The 24,103-nt window shown below is 36.7% G+C and overlaps 1 protein-coding gene across 1 annotated transcript in view; it reads left to right on the top strand.

Annotated features, from left to right (window-relative positions):
* Nucleotides 1–24,103, top strand: part of LOC150095595 (uncharacterized) — a 199,497-nt gene that overhangs the window by 57,361 nt on the left and 118,033 nt on the right. The window contains exon 5 of the mRNA XM_090409759.1: nucleotides 22,712–22,807. Within this exon, the coding sequence (XP_090265885.1) occupies nucleotides 22,712–22,807 (96 nt within the window). The remainder of the gene's footprint in view (nucleotides 1–22,711; nucleotides 22,808–24,103) is intronic.

The raw sequence follows: 24,103 nt of genomic DNA, 5'->3' as shown, positions 1-24,103 counted from the left end.
TTAGATAATATGCTGTCTCTTGTTTTTATTGATTAACATGCCTAGAAAGGAGATTGGTTGTGCCTTTCTTTTCTGATAGTGAATTTATATCATTTCTTCAGATCCTCCATGCTATCTTGCCCAGATAATAAACTTCTTTTCTTTATTTTTTATGTAGCTCCCACTCATACATTTTTTCAGAAATGTAATCCAGTTTACACATTTAACTGAAGGTTTTCCATAATGGTTACATTGATTTGAAGCTAGCTCTCCGTGAAGCTCTGAGATAACTTGAATTGAAATGTAAGACATGATAGCTAATTAGACATAATATGAATTTTACTTACATAATTTTTGTGTAAACCAGATTAAATTTCTGAAAAGAAATAGAGTACTCCAGGTAATATCTACCTGTTGCAAGTTCAAAGAAACCTTTGGTCTCCCAAAGCTCATAAAATTTATGTATGAAATAGTAGGTTGTTATTTATCTTATAGCTGTCTGAAGCCAAAAAAATGCTTAGACTTGTTAAATAACGAAATTAAATATGTTTCACAATGGACCAGTTGCAACTCTATTCCCTGATTTATTTGGAATGGTGCAGTGTATCTCTACTGATATCGAAAATTCACAAAAATTGAGTTATCTTATCAGTCATCATCAGCTTTCTTTTTCATTTACTGGTGATCCTCAAAAGACAGTTATTAATTTCTAGGTGGCCTCTTTCTACTGAAGAATTAAATTTCCTTTCTAAAGGTTCATATTTTGTGATAGCACCAAAAGCCATTCCAGCAGTGGACTTTTTTTCTGGTGATTGACAAAGCACTATATGATATTTCTTCAAATGTTGTTAACTGATTGCGTTTCCAAATAATGCAAATCCTTTCCATGTTTGAACCTCCTCCTCCAAATTTGTCTTACCCAGACATGAAGGCCTTATGCCCACTATAGAAGAACAATAATTATTAAAAGCATTAGTATCATAGTTCAAGATTAAAATGAATACAACAAAAAATTAATCTTAATTCTATGTGACTATTCTACATATTGTCCTCTTGCTAATGGTTCTATGACTACCCAGATTAGGAAATTAAATCCACTTATTCAGTGTTTCTTTCTGGGATGAGGAGACCAAGAAGTGCTACTATGGACATCCTCCTCATTTGTATGGACTTCCAAAAGTCCACAAAGCAAACATTCCATTTCATCCTGTGGTAGAATGCATTAGCTCTCCTTGCTACAAAATTGCTAAACACTTTATAAATTCCTTTCAGCATTCACATGAAAGTCCTCCTCATTTATCAAGAATAGTTCTCATTTCATAGCAAAGATATCAAAGCTTTGTCTTTGTCCAAGTGATCTTTTCTTATCAGCTTAGATGTTGTCTTTGTTCAAAAATGTTCTTTTAGATGAAACACTTGACTTTCTCAAGCAACACTTTCCAGCAGATATTGTCTGCCTATTTGTTTTCATTTACTCTCGCTACTTCACATGCCAGAATAAACTTTATGGACAAATTGAAGGTACATCAGTGGATAGTCCTCTTTTTCCTGCATTGCTAACTAATTCATGGAACAATTTGGACAACAGATATTGAATAATGTCTTTTCCTAAACTCTCCTTATGGTGCAGATATGTAAATGATATTTTTGTTCTTTGCATTGTTATAATACAGATTTACAAGAGTTCATCAGTAAGATCAATAGTTTTCACCATTGTATGTAGTTTATCATATTGATTGTTATAGTCTACCTCAAGAATGAGGTAGATGAGAACAATCAAATTCACTTTTTAGAACTCTTTTTACTTCATCAATCAGATAATAGCCTTCATTTTTTCAGATTTTAGGAAGGAAACACCTACTGGACTTTATATTCATGCTCTTTCACACCATCATAATTGTAAAAAAATCTGGCATCATTAAGACTCTGATACATTGAGCTCATTCTCTGATCTACTGAAATTCTGCTCTCTCAGGAACTAAATCACATCAAGCACCTTCCTTTTTTTGTTAATGGTTTACTGAATCTTATATGAACAAGATGATTGATAGTTATAGAGTTTCCTTGTTATCTGCGTCTCATTTTGATGGTAATACAGAAGTGGTCCACTGTGTTATCATTCCTTTGGTTGAAGGTATCTTTGAAGGTATAGCCAAACCAATTAAATCAGTTGACCTATAAGTGTCCTTCTGCCCTATTAAAAAGATTTCTACTTTTATAGTTTCTCCACAAGATAAACTTTCACCTTTTGCCCACCCTGGAATGTATCAGATTCCTTGCCAGTGTAGGTTACAATATTTTGGTCAAACAGGTTGGCAGCTATTCATCACATTGAACATTTAGGCTACATTAAATTCCACAAGCCAGAACAATTGGGACTTGTGGAAGGCACTTTCTCCACCAGACATTGAATCCTTTTGAAGAAAACTAAGGTTCTCCATAAAAGCAATCATCTCATGGAATGTTTATTTAAAGAAAGTTGTGAAACCTTGCTTATTAATTTGAATTTAAATAGAATTAAAATTTTAAGTATAATTAAATAGAATCAAAAATGTCTTCTTTACAAGTTCCAGAATTAATTTAATTTTATTTATTTTTAAATTAATGATCTCTTGCTAAAGTTATTTTACCAGAACCTCAGTGTACTTAGACCATGTCACTCGATATCATGTGTGTGTAGTTCATACGTTTTAATTGTTGAATCTCCTGGTGTCTGTTTTAGTTGTTTATTTTGAAAGTCATACAGAAGATGCCCTTGATACTGAGACAAAATTTCTAGGCTATTATAAAATTACTTAAGTAAATGCTGTATTATGTTTAATTAGTTAACATACTTATGTTCCAGTTTGTCAAGTTAGAAAAAGTCAAATTTGTCAAGATGAAAAGTGCTTGATCTTCTGTATAACCAATTCATTCCTAACAGCTATCCAAAAAGAGCTGCTTTTAATTATCATACACAGAAAAACCACTGTGCAACATTTCAAAATGTGTTGCTCTTATATATATTACAAGATGTGGGATATGGAGTTTCTTAGAAACCATTTTGGAAACTTCAAGTCTTTTATGATCTCCTAATAGCAGTATACTGTTTGTAAGGAAGGTATAACAAAAAAAAAAAAAAAAAAAAAACCCATGAAATGGATAAATCCTTGGTTTTGATGCTTTATCTTGAAATTAACTTTGTCTTTTCAATTGAAGAAGTCCTTTGAAATTGATTGCTCACACAGTAGGCCAAAGAAGCCAAGGTCTCATTCTGCAGGAAATCAGAAAAAATTACTAATCTAATTTTGCATTCATATCTGACTTTAACTGTGCACTAATACTGAAATCTACTCAAATCAATGCACCACATATATAATAGATATATCACAGTATAAGTTGTTCTCAACTCTGAATTGTTACTTGGTTCAAAAAACATAACTGTTATTATTTTCAAGATGTCATGGAATTTTTATGGTTTATGCTTTCCAAGTTGCTTTCCAAATTTACTCTGCTGTCAGAAAACAAAATTAGAGAAACAAGTATTGTTTACACACATTTCATGAGAATATTCCTGGAATCTTGATATTGTATTTCCTATTTACATTATTCCAATGTCCTTGATTAATCTCCCATAATTTTCATACATTCTCTACTGTTCCACATAAGATTTATGCAAGTATACTTAAGAAAAATTGTTGTTAAGAAAACTTGTGGAAGAGAAACTTGAAAAAGAATAAGTTTGTTTCAGGGTAAATAGGGATTTTCAGAATCAGATTTTGTACTATCATTTTATTTTGGTTACTTTTTCTTCCTTTCAGTAGGTATCTAGGCAGATGCCTTCTCACTAATGGGGAGACCATGAGGAGATGAGGATTGGACATTAGGATAGAATCCCTAGTTGGTTCTCTACATTGCTTAAACAGTTGTTATTAATATTATTCCATCTGCCATGGAGTCGGAAGACTCATCATGGGAAGTTCATTCAACTGACAACATATTTGTCATACCAAATCTTAAAATCCTTAACACTTCTTGCATTAACATATTCTGGTAATGTGTTCAATTTACTGACAATTCTCCATATGAAAGATCTACTCCTCACACCCCCTCTTCACTACACTCTTCCATAACATCAAAGGATGGCCTCTGGTTCTTCCTCTCTCACCTTCTACTCTTTGTATAATTCCCTCTGGATTAATCCAATAAAATTCCCTCACTAACTTAAACAGCTCTTTTTCCTCCTATCCACCAAACTCTGTAATCCACATTTCTAATAATTGTCAGAATTAGGATAGACGCCCCAATTGGTTCCCCACATGCCTTAATGGTTATTATTATTATTACACCTTCCATGGAGTCAGCAGACTCATTGTGGGAGGTTCATTCAACTGACAACATATTTATCATACTGAATTTTAAAATCCTTAACATGCCTTGCAGTAACAACATATGTAGAAGTCTTCTCCCAATTATTTAGCTTTTGTCCTTTAGAGACTGCACTTTATGACAAATAGTTGAGAAACCTTGGATATAACTTAGATTTGTATTAAAGTTCTGTAGATATGGAAAAAGTGCATGACAAGGTACCAAGAGAAAAGCTTTTCTAAACCCTACAATTATATGGTATAAATAGAATATTTATACCATGTAATTGTAGGAATTCATTGATAGATTTTATATAGAACAATATATAGCCTACATTTAAGTTGTAAATTAGCTATTAGAATTAATGGAAGTACAGGGAATGCGTGATGTTAAATTAGGGATAAGAATCTCTTTGTTCTTCATCTGTATGGTTACATTGTGAAGCAAAGCAGCTTTAAACCAGATATCAAAATTAGAGATGATAATTATGTCATGTCACCTCTTTATCTTTACTTTATGTAGATGATGTTATGCTCTTAAATAAATCCAGTACAGGTTTTCAGGACTGTTTTAACTAAATTGAGTAGCAGGTGTAATACGTTTTGTATGCAAATTGGCAATAAAAATATAAAAACTGTAAAGACAGGAATCTGAAAAACAACTACATTCTCAATGGAGAACAAGTGAAATGTTGTAAGATGTGTTATGCAGATATGTTTTTTTAAATTTTGTTTTGTTCTCTAAGCTGGTTGAATAAATTTATATGGAATAAGAGAGAAATTAGCCAAAACTCTAAACCACTTATTCAATTCAGTGTTCAAATGAGTTTTAACGTATGGATATGAGAGTTGAGTCAGAAATAGAAAAAAATAATAATAAAGACTAGAGGACACAGATATGATAGTTATGAGAATAATTAGAAGAATAAAAAGATGGCATTGGTGAAGACTCATATCAAAAATAAAGATGTTAGAAGAGAAATTGACATTGTTGACATTCAAGAATGTGTGAGCCAAGCTTATCAAAGCTAATAGTCACTTAAACAGAATGATAAGAGAAAGGGATAAGCAGAATAGGTATTGGATGTCAGAATGGGAGGGGGAAAAACTAGGGGGGAGTGACTAAGATTTATGTAATGTGATACCATTAGTAGTGCCTTGGAAGACTAAAATGGTAGATGCAGTGGCACACTCAGGATTTAATCTTGGAGGGGGCCGAAATCTTGCGGGGAGGGGAGTTGAGTAGACTATTTGAGAATACACAGTACACATTGAATACGACCTATGACCGATTATCTGCAGTGATCACCAATACACGATACCTGTCCTCTGGCAAACTAGCGCTCGGTCTGCCAGAGCACTACTTCGTTCGCCTTGCGTTCACAGCGGCTGTGATTCCGAGAGCTATAAGGTATTCTCACCTTATGTGACCACTAATTCATAAGTAGTATAGAAATAGAAAACACGACACAATGTAAATATAAAAATGAATTTTAATTAGGAAAAGCTTTTTGGAAAATTTTCGAGTATATTTTTCCTTTTTCTTTTGGAGGGGGCCAGGGCCCCTGGGTGCGCCACTGGGTAGATGTGACTACATTGGAGACCTGACAATATATTATGTGGAAGAAAATTGTTGATAGAAAGCTAGTAATTATGCATACTTAATTGTGGGTACTGTCATAGTACTATAATCCATACTCATGGCAGGATTCAAGCAATAAACTTTCTGATATTATTAGATAGTAGCAAATTTACTGCCTCAAAATCCTGTGCTACCCTTGCACCTGTGGATGTCAGCTGGTATACTTCTTTTCAGTCTTCATTTCATTAATTAAAAATTAATTCTCACCTTCTCGTGGTGTACCCTGTTAGGTACACCACGAGAAGGTGAGATTCAGTATCTACCTGGATACTGAATGAACGAGGATGGGCTGGCAATTGGGGATTTAGCTGACCAAATTGTATTCTTATTGGCTTAAACCAAAATATAAAATGATGGTACAACATGACAGAATTTCATGCTGGCTGGGGTGTTGTCCAGTTAAACAAGGCCCCTGTTGTTTTTGCCAAGGAACCAGGGTGAACAGTGGAAAGTCAGCTACTGGAACAAATCCTGAAACACACCCCAACCAACATCACCAAAGTTCAAGATCAGTACTATCAACATAAGAAGCCTGAATGGCAAAGAAATGGAACTAACTATGGAATTGGATAAGTACCAGATCGACATAATAGGAGTGACTGAAACAAAAAAGACAAAATCAGGTGAGATTTTTCTGAGCAATAAATACAAAATATTATATTCAGGCAATGACAGTCAGGAAAAAGAAGGTATAGCTATAGTATTGAAGACAAAATATGAGGCTAATCTTCTTGAATTGCAATCAATATTAAGTAGGGTGATGTGGACAAATATCAGAATGGAGAACTGGACAATGACTCATTTGTGCCTATGGTCCCACGGAAGGTTCTAGAAGTGGAGGAATTTTTTGAGGCTGTAGAGAAAGCAACTGACACAATGAAAAAGGAAAAGTTGGTCCTTGTTGGAGATCTAAATAGCAGAGTAAGAAATGATTGTCAGACATGCAAAAATATTTTAGGAAAATTTGGAGAAAAGAGCAAAGCTAATAATAATGGCAAATACCTGTTGAATTTCTGCTCAGGACATGGACTGATTATTACTAACACAATGTTCCAACATAAAAATGTGCACAAATTCACATGGAGAGAAGAGGCAAGAAATAAGAAAAGTCTCATTGACTATGTTATTGTTGATAGTGATATTTTCTCACTGGTGTAGGACACTAAATTGTACAGAGGATTAGATAACCATTTAGTCTTCAGCAGGAGGATAAAATTGAATTTCATATTGAAAAGAAGAACATGTAAGAAAGTTTTAAAGTGAATAAAAGTTGAGAGCTCTCAGATGTCAACTGTAGACTAAAATGGTAGATAACAAGGATACACAAACATTATTCAAGAAAAAAAATGAAGGAGTTTGAGAACAGGAACCAAACCTTGGAGATTCAGTGGTAAGCCCTGAACAAAACATTGGTTGATTCAGCCAGAGAGGCATGTGGCAAAGTTGTCTGCAAAAATAGAAAAATCAGAACTCCATGGTGGAGACTGGAAGTTAAGGAGGTAGTGAAGGAAAAAAAGAAAGCATATTGAAAGTTCTTGGCAAATAAGTCAGCTTGTACTCTTAGAGAATACAGAGACAAATGTAAGAAAGCTGATCACTATGTAAAACTAGCTAAACAAAAGTCATGGGAAGAACATAGAAAATAAATATCAAGAATGTGGCAAAATATTCTGGAGGCTGTTGAAAAAGATCAGAAATGGAAGAACGAGTGATCTAAGGAATAGAGATGATATAGGTAACATGAAAACTGGAGAAAAAAATTATCCTTGATGTATGGAATAGATATGGTATGAAGGTCAGCAATAAAAAGACAAAGACAATGAAAATAGGCAGAATCATTGAAAATGTCAACTGTGTTGTGAATGGAGAACCTGTGGAACAAGTAAAACATTTCAGCTACTTAGGCACAATTTTTACTGAAGATGGTAAACTAAATATAGAAATAGACAACAGAATCAGCAAAGCTGGTATCGTGGGAAGTCAATTGAATAAATTCATATGGAATAAGAAAGAAATTAGTCGGAACACTAAATTAGCTGTATACAAGACTGTGTTCAAACCAGTTTTAACTTATGGATCTGAGAGCTGGGTCAGAAGTAAAACACTTGACCAAAGACTAGAGACCGCAGATATGAGAGTCCTGAGAAAGATTAGAGGGGTGAACAGATGGCATCAATGGCAATATCATATTAAAAATGAGGATATTAGGAAAGAACTTGACATTGTCAGCATCCAGGAATGCGTTAGCAGAGCTAATCTCAGATGGTATGGTCACTTAAATAGAATGGGAGAGGAAAGATTAGCAAAACAAGTGTTCTCTGCCAGGTTGGCAGGAAAACGACCCAGAGGAAGACCAAGATATAGGTGGATTGATACGGTTCAAAGTGCCTTAGACAATAGAAATATAAGATCTGATAATGTTGGAGTCTTGACAAGTAACAGACTGATTTGGAGGAAAATTGTAGATAGGAAGTTAGTAATGATGTAATTTTTTCATGTAGTACTGTCATATCCTGTACACCCCTTGAGGGTACATGGCAGGAATTTGATGATGATGATGATGATGTATGGAGTAGTTACTTCGAAAAATTGCTAAACGAGAGAAGCAGTGATAGCACAGTTGTAAAAAAACACTCAACAAACATGCAATCAGGAATACATATCCATACTTGAAGTAGAAAAAGCCATCAAAAGCCTGAAGTGTGGAAAGGCAGCCTATTCGACCAGATATTTGTAGATCTGGTTGAATATCTTGAATATCTAGATGATATTCGACCAGAAATGCTCAAGTATGGAGGTATAAAAGTCATGCAGTGGCTGCATTGCATAATTCAGAAGATCTGGACAGAGAAAGAATTCCAGATGATTGGAGTAGAGCTCTCATAGTATCAATATACAAAGAGGGAAATAAAACTGAATGTGAGAATTACAGAGGTATTTCCTGACTGAGTGTTCCTGGTAAGATTTATGCAAATATAGTTGAGAAACGGTTGCGAAGGATTGTGGAATGGAAGCTTGGTGAAGAACAAGCTGGATTCAGGCTCAGGATCAGATTTTCACTTTACGACAAATAGTTGAGAAATCATGGGAATGTAACAAAGATCTGTATTTAAGTTTTGTATATCTGGAAAAGGCATATGACAAGGTGCCAAGAGAGAAGCTATTCAAAATGCTACAGTTGTATGGTGTCAATGGAGCTTTATATCAAGCAATATTTATTCTTTATTTGAGTTGTAAATCAGTAGTTAGAATCGAAGGAAGTACAGGAACATGGTTTTATGTTAAATCTGGTGTCAGACAAGGATGTACATTATCCCCTCTGTTATTTATTATCTATATGGATCACATTATAAAGGAAAGTAGTATTAAACCTGATATCAAAATTGGAGATCTTAATCTCAGCTCTATACTTTATGCAAATGTGTTATACTTCTAAATAAATCCAGTACAGGTCTGCAAGTTTGACTAAATTAACCACCTTACCTGCCATTATGGATGAAATACACATCCTCATATGCTTCGTTTTCATCATATATTTCAATGTAATATCAATGGTATTACAATTTTATTATGCACTTCGCATCCGTGGTAACTTGGACGTATATATACGTCCTGACCGGTAGTGTGGTTAATTGTTGTAATAGATTTGGTATGAAGGTCAGCAATAGCAAGACAAAGACAATGAAAATAGGTAGAAGCATTGAAAATATCAACTGCATTGTGAATGGCTTATACAATATTTCAGTAGTAAAAACAGTAGTAAAAAGTAAAACATTTCAGCTACTTTGGCACAATTTTTAGTGAAAATTGTAAATTAAATATGGAAATAGACAACAGAATCAATAAAGTATGGTAGGAAATCAAATGAATAAATTTATATGGAATAAGAGAGAAATTAGTCAAAACACTAAATTAGCTGTATACAAGATAGTGTTCAAACCAATTTTAACTTATGGATATGAGAGCTGGGTTAGAATTAAAACACTTGACCAAAGCCTAGAGACCACAGATATGAGAGTTCTGAGAAAGATTAGCTGAGAAAGATAGAGGCATGAACAGATGGCATCAGTGGCAACTCATTTTTAATATGATATTTAATAATATCATATTAAAAACGAGGATATTAGGAAAGAACTTTATATTGTTAGCATCCAGGAATGTGTTAGCAGAGCTAATCTCAGGTGGTATGGTCACTTAAACAGAATCGAAGAGGAAAGATTTGCAAAACAAGTGTTCTCTGCCAGGTTGTCAGGAAAAAGATCCAGAGAAGACCAAGATATAGGTGGATCAATAAAAAGTGCCTTAGAAGATATAAATATAAGATCTGATAATGTTGGAGTCTTGAATGGTAGCAAATTGATTTGGAGGACTATTGTAGATAGCAAGTTGGTAATGATGTAAGTTTTTCATATAGTACTATCATATCCTGTACACCCCTTGAGGGTACATATCAGTAATTTGATGATGATGATGAAGAAAATTGTTGATAGGAAGCTAGTGCTTATGCATACTTAATTGTATGGCACAATCCATACTCATTGCAGGATTCAAGCAATAAACTTTCTGATATCATTAGAGTATAGCAAATGTACTGCCTCAAAATCCTGTGCCACACTTGCACTTGTGGATGTCAGCTGGTATTCTTCTTTTCAGTCTTCATTTCATTAATTAAAAATTCCCTCTTACTGATTACTTTCTTTATTTCTTTCTAAACCATTTGGTTTAAAATATGATTATTATTATTAAGAGAGACCTCCAGGGAGTCGGAGTCATTGAGGGAGGCTACGTGCACCAGCTGTCATACTTATTCTGCTGGCAAAGGTTGGTCGATTGGTAGAGCCTCTGCTACTAATGGCTCAGTTAAGTAAGTTTGAGCACGGTTAGTAGTTAGAAGGGGAACAATCGTTTGTTGCTGTTGGCACACTCTCCCTCGATGAGTCTTTGGACTCCCTGGAGGTGTCAAATAATAATAATAATTATTATTATTTTTGAATTCATTCACACTGCTTGCACTCACAACATCCAATGGAAATTCATTCAAATTACTCACCACCCTATGAGAGAAAAATCTAGCCCCCCCCCCACTTTCTTAGCAGCATTCATTCTCAGCTTCCAAGGATGCCTCTTGTCCTTCATCCACCCTTGATAAATTGAAAAATTCCATCACTTGAAATCCTATATGACCCTAAGTTTGTAAGTCTCAGTCATATCACCCCTCTTTCTCCTGTTTTTTAGTGTCTGCAGTCTACAAATCCTCAATCTCTCTTCATAATCAGTATTCCACAATCCTGATATCATTTGTAACTCACTCCTTTGCACTCTCTCTCTCTCTCCAATATACCAGAATCACAAAGAGGCAAAAAGCATTTTGCCTCTTTACAAGGCCTTGTAAAGAGACAAAATGACATCCTTATCTTTACATGTGAATGTTTGTTTCATCATTGCAGTTATCTTTTGAGTAATATTTGCAATCTTTGCTACATGGCCCCTGAACTTCAACTCCCTATCTACTAACACTCCAAGATCCTCAGCCTCATCAGTTTCTTCTAGCATAATCCCACCAATATAATATGACTTTGGATATCTGATCATGCCGAAGTGAATGTCTTTACATTTACTGACATCCATTTTCCCATTCCACAATTCCAGCCTATTCAAATCATTCTGCAAGTAGCAGAATTCCTGATTACCCTACCTATCTTTGCATCATCAAAAAATAGCTGTATGTCACTTGTCAAATCCTTCTCAATGTCATTAATGTACAGATTGAATAACAGTCGACCAAACATTGATCCTTGTGGTATACCTTGGTTTATTTATTTATTTATTTATTTTTAATCTTTGTACTGGTTATGGGCATAGGCCTAAGCCTTTACAAGTGTTTTACCCTATGCCTGTTCTAGTTATCATTGTAGTTATTCTTTGGTGGCAATGCCATGCCACCAGTGTGCTCTGTAGGGCCCTCAAGGAAAGAACTTTTATATCCTTCTGTGTAAGCCCAAGTTGTTTTAAGTCCTTATAGCTATCTATGCAGTGGTGGCGCTAGGGTCTTTGCCGCCCGCATGCAATTTCTATCTAAGCGTCCCTGTGTGTGTGCCCGGGCTGCGGTGTCCCCCTTCGTAGCGTCGTCCTCATGCACCGTATGCTCTGAATGCCCGCTTCCGCCAGCCCTGTATCTATGCTCCATATGCCATGTAAAGAGATGGTGGTGCTAATAAACATCAGAGTTGCCCCATGCTCCTCCCGTATCTTACTAACTAGATCTCGGTTATTCTTGTCATAGTTTACCTTAGTATTATGGCTATAGGCTAGTGGGCATCCTGTTCCCACTACCTGGGCATCAACTACCCAAACGTCACCATCTCTTTTAATCACTAAGTCTGGCTTACGCAAACCCATGGAGGTCCTATAATGTGGTTCCACCGCAGTCTCCCAACCTTTGTTCTTAAAGCAGTTGTTCAGAATGGAGACCACGGCATCATGCCTTCGCACGCGGATCCCATCGAGCTGTGCAAGGTACCTTAATTGGGTCAGTACCTGCAGAACACAAGAGGTGGGCATCTCTGTTGCACTGTTCTGTAGATGGTGCTCCTTTAAAAGAGTCATATCTGGTGCCTCCCCAGCATGATTGGGTAAGGGATGGCACTAGATATGACTCTTTTAAAGGAGCACCATCTACAGAACAGTGCAACAGAGATGCCCACCTCTTGTGTTCTGCAGGTACTGACCCAATTAAGGTACCTCGCTAATGGGACCAGCCTTTAGCCCGCCTAAAGTCTTCTTGTATTAATGGGCTATAGAAAGCCTCTCTGCAGATAGGGGACGAAGATAGTTCTAATTTTGCGATTCTTACAACCACAGGCGTGGGATCAGCCATCTAAGTGATGGAACCCCGAGCCCACCATCCTTCACCTTCTTCTTCTGCAGCTTCTCCCTTCGAACATCCTTCACCCTAGCATGGAAATATGCAGTAGGGGTGTCAGGCAGCATTCGGAGCCATGATCTCACGGCTGAACAGATAGCCGTGTCCATTCGGGACAGTACCGAGATATATGTCCTACCAAGCACCAACTTGTGGTAAAAGCGAGGTAGGAGACATTGGGAAAGGAGAAACAGTCTTTGCTGGGGCTTGAGAGGAGCTTTCCTCAAAGAAGCAATCCCAGCTTCTAGGATAGAAGGGACAGAAGACCTACCCTTTGGGGTGAACATGATACCAAGGTATCTCCACTCTTCCAGGATGGTCAAAGCATGCAACGGCCTCCCGTGCAGGGAAAATTCTATAGTCTCGACCTTAAGCTTCTTGTCACTACTAGAGGGGACAAGAGCTAAAGAGCAGGATTTCTCTACATTAATAGAAAGACCTCGAATAGAGAAGAAGTCAACTGCCTGATCAAAGAGTCCCTGCAAGCTTTAGTAGAGGCTACGAGAATAAGATTATCTGCAAAGGCCATAGCATTAAAGGAAGAAGCGCCTAGAGAGTAATCTATATGACTAGGAAGAGAGTGAAGAAACTTATCTATAACACAGTTAAAGAAAAGGGGAGATAGAGGATCACCCTGGTGAACACCCTGCACTGCAGGAGTAGAAGTTGCATTGGACCTGTAGTGATAGTGATGGAGCTACCCAAATATAGCTCCATAACATAGGAAAGAAAGGGTTCTGGACATACAGCAATAGACAGTTCTCGAAGGAGAGCAGAAAGGGAGACGCTATCAAAGGCCTTTTGGAGGTCCAGTGACGCCATATATAGAGGCTTAAGGTGACGTTGGGAATCAGAGAGAAGAGAAGAAAGAAGATATATATTCTCGGCACAGCCATCCGAAGGGACAAAAGCTCTCTGTCTATAATCATGCTGTATATGTTGCTGAAGTCGTTTAACTAAGATTTTATGATAGAGTCTAAGTATCACAGGGGAGATGGTAATAGGTCTAAAGTCTGATGCACAGCTTGAAGTTTCTTTCTTCGGAATGAAGATAGTTCTTGAAGCATGTAGGTATGGTGGTATTGCTTTACTGGAAAGGAGAATGTCCACTAAGTCTTGAAGAATCCTCAGTGGCACCTTCCAAAGCCTAGATGCAGGAAAGCCATCAGGTCCAGAGGCAGGGAAATTGGATGGAAGAGCTGCTTTAATATATTTGAAGGGCAGGAATGGACCTCAATATCGCAGGTTGGTTATCATAATCAGGGAAGTGTGGAGGTGGAGCAGAAAAGACTGTACTCCAGAATTTAACAAAATCATCATGTAAGTCTGCGAGAAGTGGAGGGGAAGCACTGACAAGGATGGTTTTGACACATTGCCCTCTGTTCTTTTTATAGAGCCTGCATAGCTGCATAGGCCCTCTTCCTCTGCTTCCTGTTTGACAAAGTCATTGTAGAATGAGACGTAGGCTGATGTTGACGAGGCATGAAGTGTTCTGAGAATTAGCATGGAGTTAGTCATTCAACTGATCTGTGATATCCATTCCCAGAAGGTGAGTCTGGATGAGAGATTTAAGAATTTGATGGCTATATTCTGGAAGAGGAGGATCATCTAGAGATGATGTCAGTCTGAGAATCAAAGCCTCTTCTTCAACAGCAGGATGGTGGCTGGAAGATGAAGAGGCAGGGACAAGAGATATGGAGATATTACCTGTGGTGGATGGGGTGCCAATTCTTGAACTAAGGCTTTGTAACTGGCTTTCGGTCTATGACACTTGATGGCAATCCAAGAATCTTAATGGGAACACTTTAAATAAAGCCTCATTAATTTTCTTCATCCTTCGAGCCATCAACTCGATCTCATGAGCGGCGAGGATCTTTTCTTCTTCGGCAGTCCAACATGCTTTGACACGCTCCGTTCATATTGCAGCATTGGCTTTGGCTGGATGTTTTGAGGTGCGATGCATGCCAAGGCCGACTGCAGTGGAGAATGCACGATCGCAGACCTGACATACGAAGTGTCTGAGATTGGGAACTCCATGACTGCCAGAACAAGCATGATGAAAACTTGAATAAATGGGTTGATGATAGTCCTTGCAGAGCTTTCTTTTAACTTTCTTCCTGTGGACGCCACTGGGACAGGTGGCAGGATCACCTCCAAACAAGAAACAGACATCTGGATTCACACTTGACGAGTTTCCTGGCTCCAGCCTATAAGAGTCGGAGCCTTCATCTGATGAGTTATTGCAAGCGAGAAAACTTAACCTACCAGGGCTGCTAACCCTGGAAGGGAGGAATGGCATAACAGGCCAGTCAGTCCGAAGGTGTCCAGGAATCGTCCCTAGGAGGCCGCCTACTGCTGCACTTGTGAAGTGTCTCAGGGGATGTGCAAGCCAAGAATCTTGCAGACTCACATCCCCTGTATACCACTTTTTGATATCTGTCAGTCAACCATCCTCTTATCCACTCTAATATTCTATAATCCAAATCCATATTCTCCAGTTTATGCAACAGTCTACCGTGCTGTATTCTGTCAAAAGTCTTAGCAAAATCCAAAAGTATCATGGTGTATTCTACTTGTCTAGTTCAGTGGTAACATTGTTATAGAATGTGAGCAAGCTGCTAAAACATGACCTTTCCTTAGTAAACCCATGTTGCTCATTGCAAAGTAGAGATTTACTGTCAACCCATTTCTGAAAGTGAGCTCTGAACCATTTTCTCCAAAATCTTCACCACCAATCCTGGGATATTAATTGGTCGATAGTTGGATACATTGGTCTTTGCACCACCTTGTGCAATGGAATTATCATACATTCTTTCCATTCCTGTGGAGTCTTCCCTGTTCTGAGACTCATATTAACGAGCCTGGTTAAAGGAATAGCGAGTTCAGCTGAACATTCTTTTAGCACATGTGCTGATATTCCATCAGTCCCTATTGCTGAATTCTTATTCAGCTTATGCAACAGCTCTAATACTTTGTCCTCATTCCCCTGAGTTTCTTCATCCAGTGAAGAGGTAGCAGTGAGCTCAATGTCATGTACACCAGGTTGATAGCTTTTTAGCAAAATGGGCACTCATTAGTTGAACAACTTCTGCATCTGTCATCCTCATGCCATCTGCATTCATATGAATTACTTTTTCATATGTATTTACTGCCTCATTCTTTCATTCTCATTCATTCTTTCTTTTACTTGCAGCATATTAATAGAATTCTTGTGGGTTGTCTTTAGCATGCAGAGCCAGTTTCTTTTCATACTCCAACTTTGCTTTCTGTACAGCAGTTGTGACTATTCTAGCCTACTGCTTATAAAATTCATAACGGACATCATCCTTATGCACACAATATTTCTTGCTGTTTGATTTCATTAATCATCCACTTTACATCAAATCACATTCTATTTTTCACTTGAAGTATACAATTTTCCATTACTGCTAATAAATATTTCTTCACTAGTTCCCATGCACTGGTAATATTTTTTTCTCTCTCTTCCAATTTTACCATCCATTTAACTGCCCCCCCCTCCCCCCTGCTGATTTCTATATCTGTTATAGTCACCCATCTTAAAATTCCACATAAATTCCATTCTCCTTGATACTTGTACATGCTTATTCATCCTCCAAGTCAAAACTGCATTGTTACTCTCACCAGCTGTGGGCAGGGATGACATCTCAGTTACAAGCAGATCCTCTGATACTAGGACCAAATTCAAAATTCTCATTTCTTTTTTCTTTAACACATTTGTCCTTTAAAAATTCCAGAAATTCCATTTTCCTTACTACTACTATATGCTGTTTCCTCTTCCCAGAATCTCCCATGATGAGCACTTGCCAAACTCAACTGCCCAAACATCTGCTGCTCTTTACCCTTTCTGTTCCTTTGCACAATTTATAAGTAATACTCCACCACTGCATTTGCCAACCCCCTGTTAGGATGTTATTTTATACCAACCATGTTTCACTGATTCCAATAATAATTTTTGGACAGACTGAGGCTATTGCTTCCGCTAATCCTTTCCTTTATTTCTATTGCACCTGCCATTTGTATAAATAAACATCAATTCATTGTCGGTTGAGAGAAATATGAGGAATTATTATTCCTTCCATATTCCATTTGATTCCATAGTATATTGTACATTCTCTCATCTTCCAAGTGACAAGTCTCACAAGAGGCCACACTTGCTACCATCCAACTTGGTAAGTCTAGTTTCTCTGCTCTTATATTCTCATCTTTCCAGATGCCCATGTCTTGTTCAAATGCAGTCCATCTCTTTCATATAGCACTCTCTTATCCTTGAATGAATCCAGGCACCATTGTAATCCCAGCCTCTCTCTTTCAACATATTCTAACAATTGTGTCATTTGTTATTGATTCTCTTCTCTTCAATTCTGCATAGCATGATCACTATCCTCCCTCTCATATGCTGTAACATCTCAATTGTTAACCTCAGATTTTTTGATACAAATCAAAAGGTGGGTACAAATCACCTCTCAGGTCATTTGTACCCACCATCATTATCATTTCATTTGCATTTTCACCTCACTTAATTGCTATGGTCACATCATTCTTCCAGGTATATACTCCTTTTGCACTCTACAAATCACTGAATCTCGATACATCGAACCTCTTACTGATCCATTCATTCTTGCTTACCTGCATCCTTCATTCTCTCCTCTTTGATGCTCTCCTGCACTATCTCATTTTCTCTCTTCCCCTGGTTCTTTCATTCTCTCATTCCCATAACACTCTGTCACTCTTTCTCTTATTTGGTTCACATCAGTTAGCCTTTGCAGTTTTCTAATCTCTTCCTTCATGCTTCTCAGCTCATTTTTCATACCTTCCACTTCTCTCTCCCTCTGTCTATCTGTCTCTCTCTTGATCCAGGCATCCAATTCTGACTTGACATTCACCCCCACATGAACACCATCCTCTAAATCTGCTGCACTCCCTAATGTTATATCTTTCTGCACATCATGCTCATCTTCATCAACATCTTGCTTACCTGCTACTTGCAGGTAAGCAATTGATGACACTATTGCTTCACTGTTACTGAAATCAGTTATATCTGTAGCCCTGAGCTCTTCCCATTTCATATGTTTTGTGCAGAAATACACTTCCTGGTTTCTTACCTGCCACATTTCTAATTGCCAGGATGCAAGCACCACATGCTGCAAAGTATTGTAGTATACTATGCAAAATGTAGTCATTAAATTATGGTGACAGGCTGGATGATAATGTATCAGCAGACTGACTTATTGCAGCTGCTGTTATTTAAATACAGTACAATGAACACAGACAATATATACTTAAAAAAAAATGTAAACCATAAAAACAATATTAAAATATAAACTATTCACACTCAGTTATGATCAAACCAGACAAGATTTAAATTTAAAACCATTATTACAATAAAGAGCCAAGAAGCTATTTTTCCTGGCGGCGTAAATTAAGTTAAGGGGATAATAAATACCTAATTTTAAAGCCGGATACGAAACTCGGAGATCGAAATCTAAGAGTTTCATGCCAAAGAACTTTCGGCGAGTCCACGAAACTCTTAGATTTTGATAGGTTTCAATCTCCGAGTTTCATATCCGGCTTTAAAATAATGAGGGATTTATTATCCCCTTAACTTAATTAAAACCATTATCCTAATATTTTATATTGAAACTTATCTTTTTCTTTCTGCTACCTCACTAATGCTACTAAGATGAACTTTACCCACATAAGAATGATAACGGATGGATAACTTGAATGAATGCATGGTGGAAAGGTGATAGAAGCAGAACTGGATGAATTACTCTGTAATAATTTGTGACTGTATATATCATCCAGGTAGAGATAATGTAGTGAGAGGTGCTCATGATATTAAAAAATTGTGATGTGAATATGACTAGGATTAAATTTGTTAAATGAAATATTAGCCTGTGTATTACAAGAAAGTACAAGAGAATTGGTAGTGTCTCCAACTTGGCAGTTTGATTTAAGTTTGCACCAGCAAGGGCCCAAGAGAGTGCAAAAAGTAAGGTAGTTCTTTTATATAAAGGAGGCTTCAAGGTTGAGATAGAAAATTAAAGATCAGTCAGTGTCTTAAAAGTGGTTATTAAGGTATTGGAAAAGTTAAGATTAGAATTCAGAAATGGTTGGAATGTATTGAATACCTCAAAGTGGAACATGTTTGTGAAGGATCGATCTTCTTTTGTACTTTCTATAGAGTAAGTTGTGTTGGATAGGGATGTAGGCTGCTCTATAATATTGCTGGACTTGACAATGGTAGTGGACAGAATACCTCATGAAAAACTATTTGTTTGTATGAGAACCATAATGGAATGAAGTTATGATATAAGGATATCATAACTTCATTTCTCCTGTAAGTAAAGATTCTTTTCAAAGTCGCAGTTACACCACCCTCTTCAATGAAGTAGGGCCCAATTATGCCATGGCTGGAAACCATACATCATGTGGTGACTTTGCTGTGAAGCGGTTTCTCTTAGACAAATTTGAGTTTCAAGAAACCTGTAGGTTCATCTGTTTACATGACAGCTTGGATGGAAATGTGCTTCGTCTGAGAACTAGACATTATGGAGGAAGGATGGATCTTCATAGATATTGACAGCATACATGCACAGTATTCCCACTGTGCAGCGTAATTCATTGCTGTTAAACACTGACCCACCATACAAAAAGGCACTTTCTTAAGGATTCTCTGTAGTGACTGCCTCAGTATCCCAAGTTTTACTGCTGTTTAGCATTGACTATAATACTTGCTCCAGCACATGCCCATGATTCTCATCTGTGTTAACAGTTCGCAGTCTTCCCCAAATGCTCTTTGCATTGTGGCAGAACATTCCCGTTATGTCAGAACCTCTCGATTAAGGCAATGATGACACTATTGGGGGCACATGCTTACAGAAATGATAAGCAAACGCTCATAAACATGTTGTAAGCTTGCACCATTTGCTCTACCAACTATGTATAAACCAAAATAATGCTCAACAATAAATGTCTTTTCTTCCAATATCAACACCATTGCTACAGCTACATATACAGGGTGTTCGGGATAAATTTGACAGTTTCGTAAGGAAAAAGAAAATCTTCTTTGTATCTATTAAATTTAATGAATTGACAAAAAAACATTACAGGCAGAGTTAATTACAATACTATCAACAAGATTTACTCAAAATAACCACCATTAGCATCGATCACAGCTTCAATTCTGCTTTGGAACCTCGAACAAGCTGATGCTACAGTCTCCCTGGGAAGGGCTGCAAAAACTGTTTTAATTTTATCCATTAACTGGGCTTTTGTATTACTGGAAGTGCGATTGGTGTCTTTTTCAACTGCGCCCCATACAAAATAATCCATGGGGTTAAGGTCTGGGGAGTTTGGAGGCCAAACATTTGGACTGGTGAAGTCGTAGAAATTTTCAGACAACCATTTTTGACTTTTCCCAGAGGTGTGGCAAGGGGCCGAATCCTGCTGCCATACATACGGCCTACCATTGGCTACCCTTGTTATCCAGGGCTTGACTACAGTTAGCAACTCCACGAACAAAGCCCGAATTCCAATGCCAGGGTTCTTCAACACCTGTTCCTGCAGATTTGCGAGGAATTCTGCTGTACGAATGCAATCAGATCGTCTGCTAGGGATCTTTCTTCTTGCTACATCCTCGTAGTCACCATTGCAAGTCTCTAGTTCATGCCTGATTGTTTTTACTGTATTCAGGGAGCATTGGGCAGCAGTCGTAATATCCTTATTTTGATGGCGGGCACGAATCATCATGATACAAGTTATTCTCTTCCATGATTCAGGTGGGTTCCAGCTATCCATCCTTTCTGACATCTTGTATATGAATGAAGAAGGGTCCAAACTTTTAAATGAAGAGAAGTGTGTGTTAATACATGTAACTTACGGAAAAATATAATTAATTATAAATATGTCAAATTTATCCCGAACACCCTGTAATAGCATAGCCTCTACATGTGCTCTTCTATTAATATGCATGCAGTTGAATGGCATATCTCATAGGGGCATGTACTGAAGAGGGTATCGAAGTTCAGTACCTTTTTTTTTTCCCCATACCATAGTTTGAGGATGTATTATTATTATTCGTGACACCTCCAAGGTGTCCGAAGACTCATTGCGGGAGGACACCCTGTACAACTCTCCGTCTCCACACTAACCAGATCTCTACTACCAATCACCCTCATCAACGCCATTCATCGCCCACCACCACAACTAGTATTTTTTTTTGTCTGTAAATTGCATGTGTTCTGAATGGCTGATTTGTCTGTATGTGGGATGAAAAACCCTGCTACCTCCATGTGAGATTGGCTAACTCACCTTCGATTGAAAAAGTCCATATAAAGATTCCTCCCCATCATGACGAGAATTGAAGGGCACGGTGCTGTTGTTCTACCCATTGTGCTATGGAGGCACTGTGAAGTATGTGAGGTAGAGGTGGATAGAATGAAATATTCAGTTGGGTGTTGCTATAGACCAGTAATGTGGAGGACAGACATTGAAAGGTATAAACAAATTTGTGTTCTTTTTCCTATTTTCATTTGCAATATTCTGCACCTGATAGTTTTTTCTTTTATCAGACATATTGGAATGTTAAAATTATTTTAAAAGTCAAATCCTAATAACTGTATCAAAAAAGTATTATTAACAATCACTACACAATTGTATTTATGTATTTCGATTCTATTTCTTTAATTGGTTTACTCTTAACCAATTATCTCATAATGATCATTTGGTCTCATTGATTAAATGAGATTTAACCTCAGGTCAGGGTCAAGTCACTGCCAACAATGGAATTGGAAATAAATGCAAGACAGAAGGTGTTCTGCTATTGTCATCTGAAATTGACACTGACAGTGCGATATTAAATACAACATAATACTATGTTATTTTAAATAGTTTTGATTTTTAAAAAATATATGGTACAATAAAGTTTTATTATGTAAAAATTTAACTAACAACATCCTGAAATCTGGTTTCAACAGAGTAGGAATAAATGACTTTTTTATGATTCATTTTTCGTATAGTTGAGGCCAATTTTTCCGCCCCGTGTAAATGCATGTGTTGCACTATTGGTAGAGCCAGCCCTGACAATACCATTATGTTGCAGATTTTATTAAATTTTGTGTATCAGTATGGATTTAATAATCAGTTCAAATTTTGTCAGACTTTGGTTCAATTTTCAATCAGATAATTTTATTAGCAATGTAACATTTTCTCATGAAGTCATCATAAATTTCATCATATCTTTGTGCTTTTGCAAATTGTTCCATTTGGAAACAAGTCATCCTAATCAAATGAAAATTAGTTTGGCATGACATATCTTGTAAAGATTTCAAAATTATTGTAGTGAATTAAAAAAAAGTTTAAAGTTTTTCAGATTTCAGTGCTACTCACAAAATGCTATAAACCTATAGTACTGTGAATGGACTAAGGGTTATCATTTCTTAGTTATACTTATCCAGAAAAAAAAAAAACACATGGAACTTGTTTTATTCCACTTCAGACCTTCAAGAAAGGGTTTTGGTCTTTGACAAATTAAAAATTATCCTCACTTAAACCATTTAACAAAAGTTCATGCTGCAGTCAGATTCAAATTATAGTATGTAGGCTAGAAAAATAGGAAATGTTATCCATCTGCTCAGCCAGCAAAGCTGATGATATAAGGAAAAGTGAGTATGTGTGAAACTGTCATGATACAGGAAATATGTCTGCTGTAGTACTGTGGTTCAATCTTATATAGCATATAGAATCTAGTTTTTATTTATTTATCCATAGTTCATTAAATTTGAAATATTTTACTTTAAGGGAATACTTGGAACCAATCCTTTAAGTGTTGCTGCCCCAGCGATTAATGATAGCTTTGTTTTGGATATGGCTAACACTGCTGTTGCAGTAGGAAAGGTGAGACATTGGAATTATATATAGTGCTTTTAAGTGTTTTCTATTATGATAGAAATCTGTATTCACTCGAAAAAACATACAAAAATCATAATGTGTGTTATCATATATTATAAATACACAGTTTCCTTAAAAGAATGTTAGCACTTTGCAAATATTTATTTTAAAAAATTAATATCCAGTGGAGTTTGGAATGTAAAGTTTATTTATTTATGTGTTTACTTTTATTTATTTGGAATGAACAAGCAGGAAGAAAGTTTCTTTGCTTAAACAAAAGTTGTCTGTGTAATTTTTTATATTAAAAAAAATTAAATAATAGGAATGTTCTGTTTTCATTATAAATAACTTGTGAAAACCTTTACTACTTTTCATATTCAATGTAATATTGATGTTCATTGATTCTTTTTTCCAATATTCAGATATTTAATATTACATTAAATATGTGAAACCTAAAAAAGACTGGTCTGACACAGCATTTTATTGACGCTAAACAGAGTATCTGGTGGGATGAAGCTTATCTTCTGCATAGAAGCAGTTTTAAATATAAACGCCTTTTCAAAGAAAGTTTTCAAACCTTTTTACATCAGCCTAACTTGAATTAAAATGATTGTCTCTCTCTCTTCCAGAAGTTTGGCAGATTTTCATTTTATCAAAAATAGTTTTAATATTATTTATTAATATATTAATATCTAGCTCATCATAACCATTGTTTAATTGGTAAATGTTGGTAAAGCACTGTTATTGTGTAATTTGTAGTTATGCCACAGGTACCTTTAAAGATTAATAATATTATATTATTAATTCCTGTCCTCTGTGGAGTCACAAGACTCATTGTGGGAGGTCAATGCTAGACAGTCCAAAGTCTGTCATACCAATCCTTGAACTTGTCAACGATTTGCGCTTTCACCATCCTCTCAGGTAGTGCATTCCATACCCTTACCACTCTTCATGCAAAAAAACCTACTTCTCATTCCCTTACATGCTACTTCCTTTTGCAACTTCCAAGGATGGTGCCTTGTCCTTGTTTGTTCCCCTTATTCTACCATATGAAAAATATCTCTGGTGTTAATCTGATAATTTATATATTTCATATGGGGTTCCCCCTTTCCTCCCCCATCTCTTAGGATGGGTTGAGCCCTTCTAATGAGGGATTAAGTATGCATTTAATGACTGTAGATCTGTGTATGTTCACTGGACCGGTTTTCCTGTTCTGAGGGATGAAAAACCTAACTTTCCAGGGGAAAAACCCTTTACCTCTGTATGCGACTAATGAAAGACATTTTGACTAGCTAACTCACC

Source organism: Typopeltis vanoorti, chromosome 20 (genome assembly GCF_054136105.1).
Source record: "Typopeltis vanoorti isolate ZY-2024b chromosome 20, IOZ_Tvanoo_1.0, whole genome shotgun sequence".
Taxonomy (NCBI): Eukaryota; Metazoa; Arthropoda; class Arachnida; order Uropygi; family Thelyphonidae; genus Typopeltis; species Typopeltis vanoorti.
This window is presented reverse-complemented; position numbering and strand designations above follow the sequence as displayed.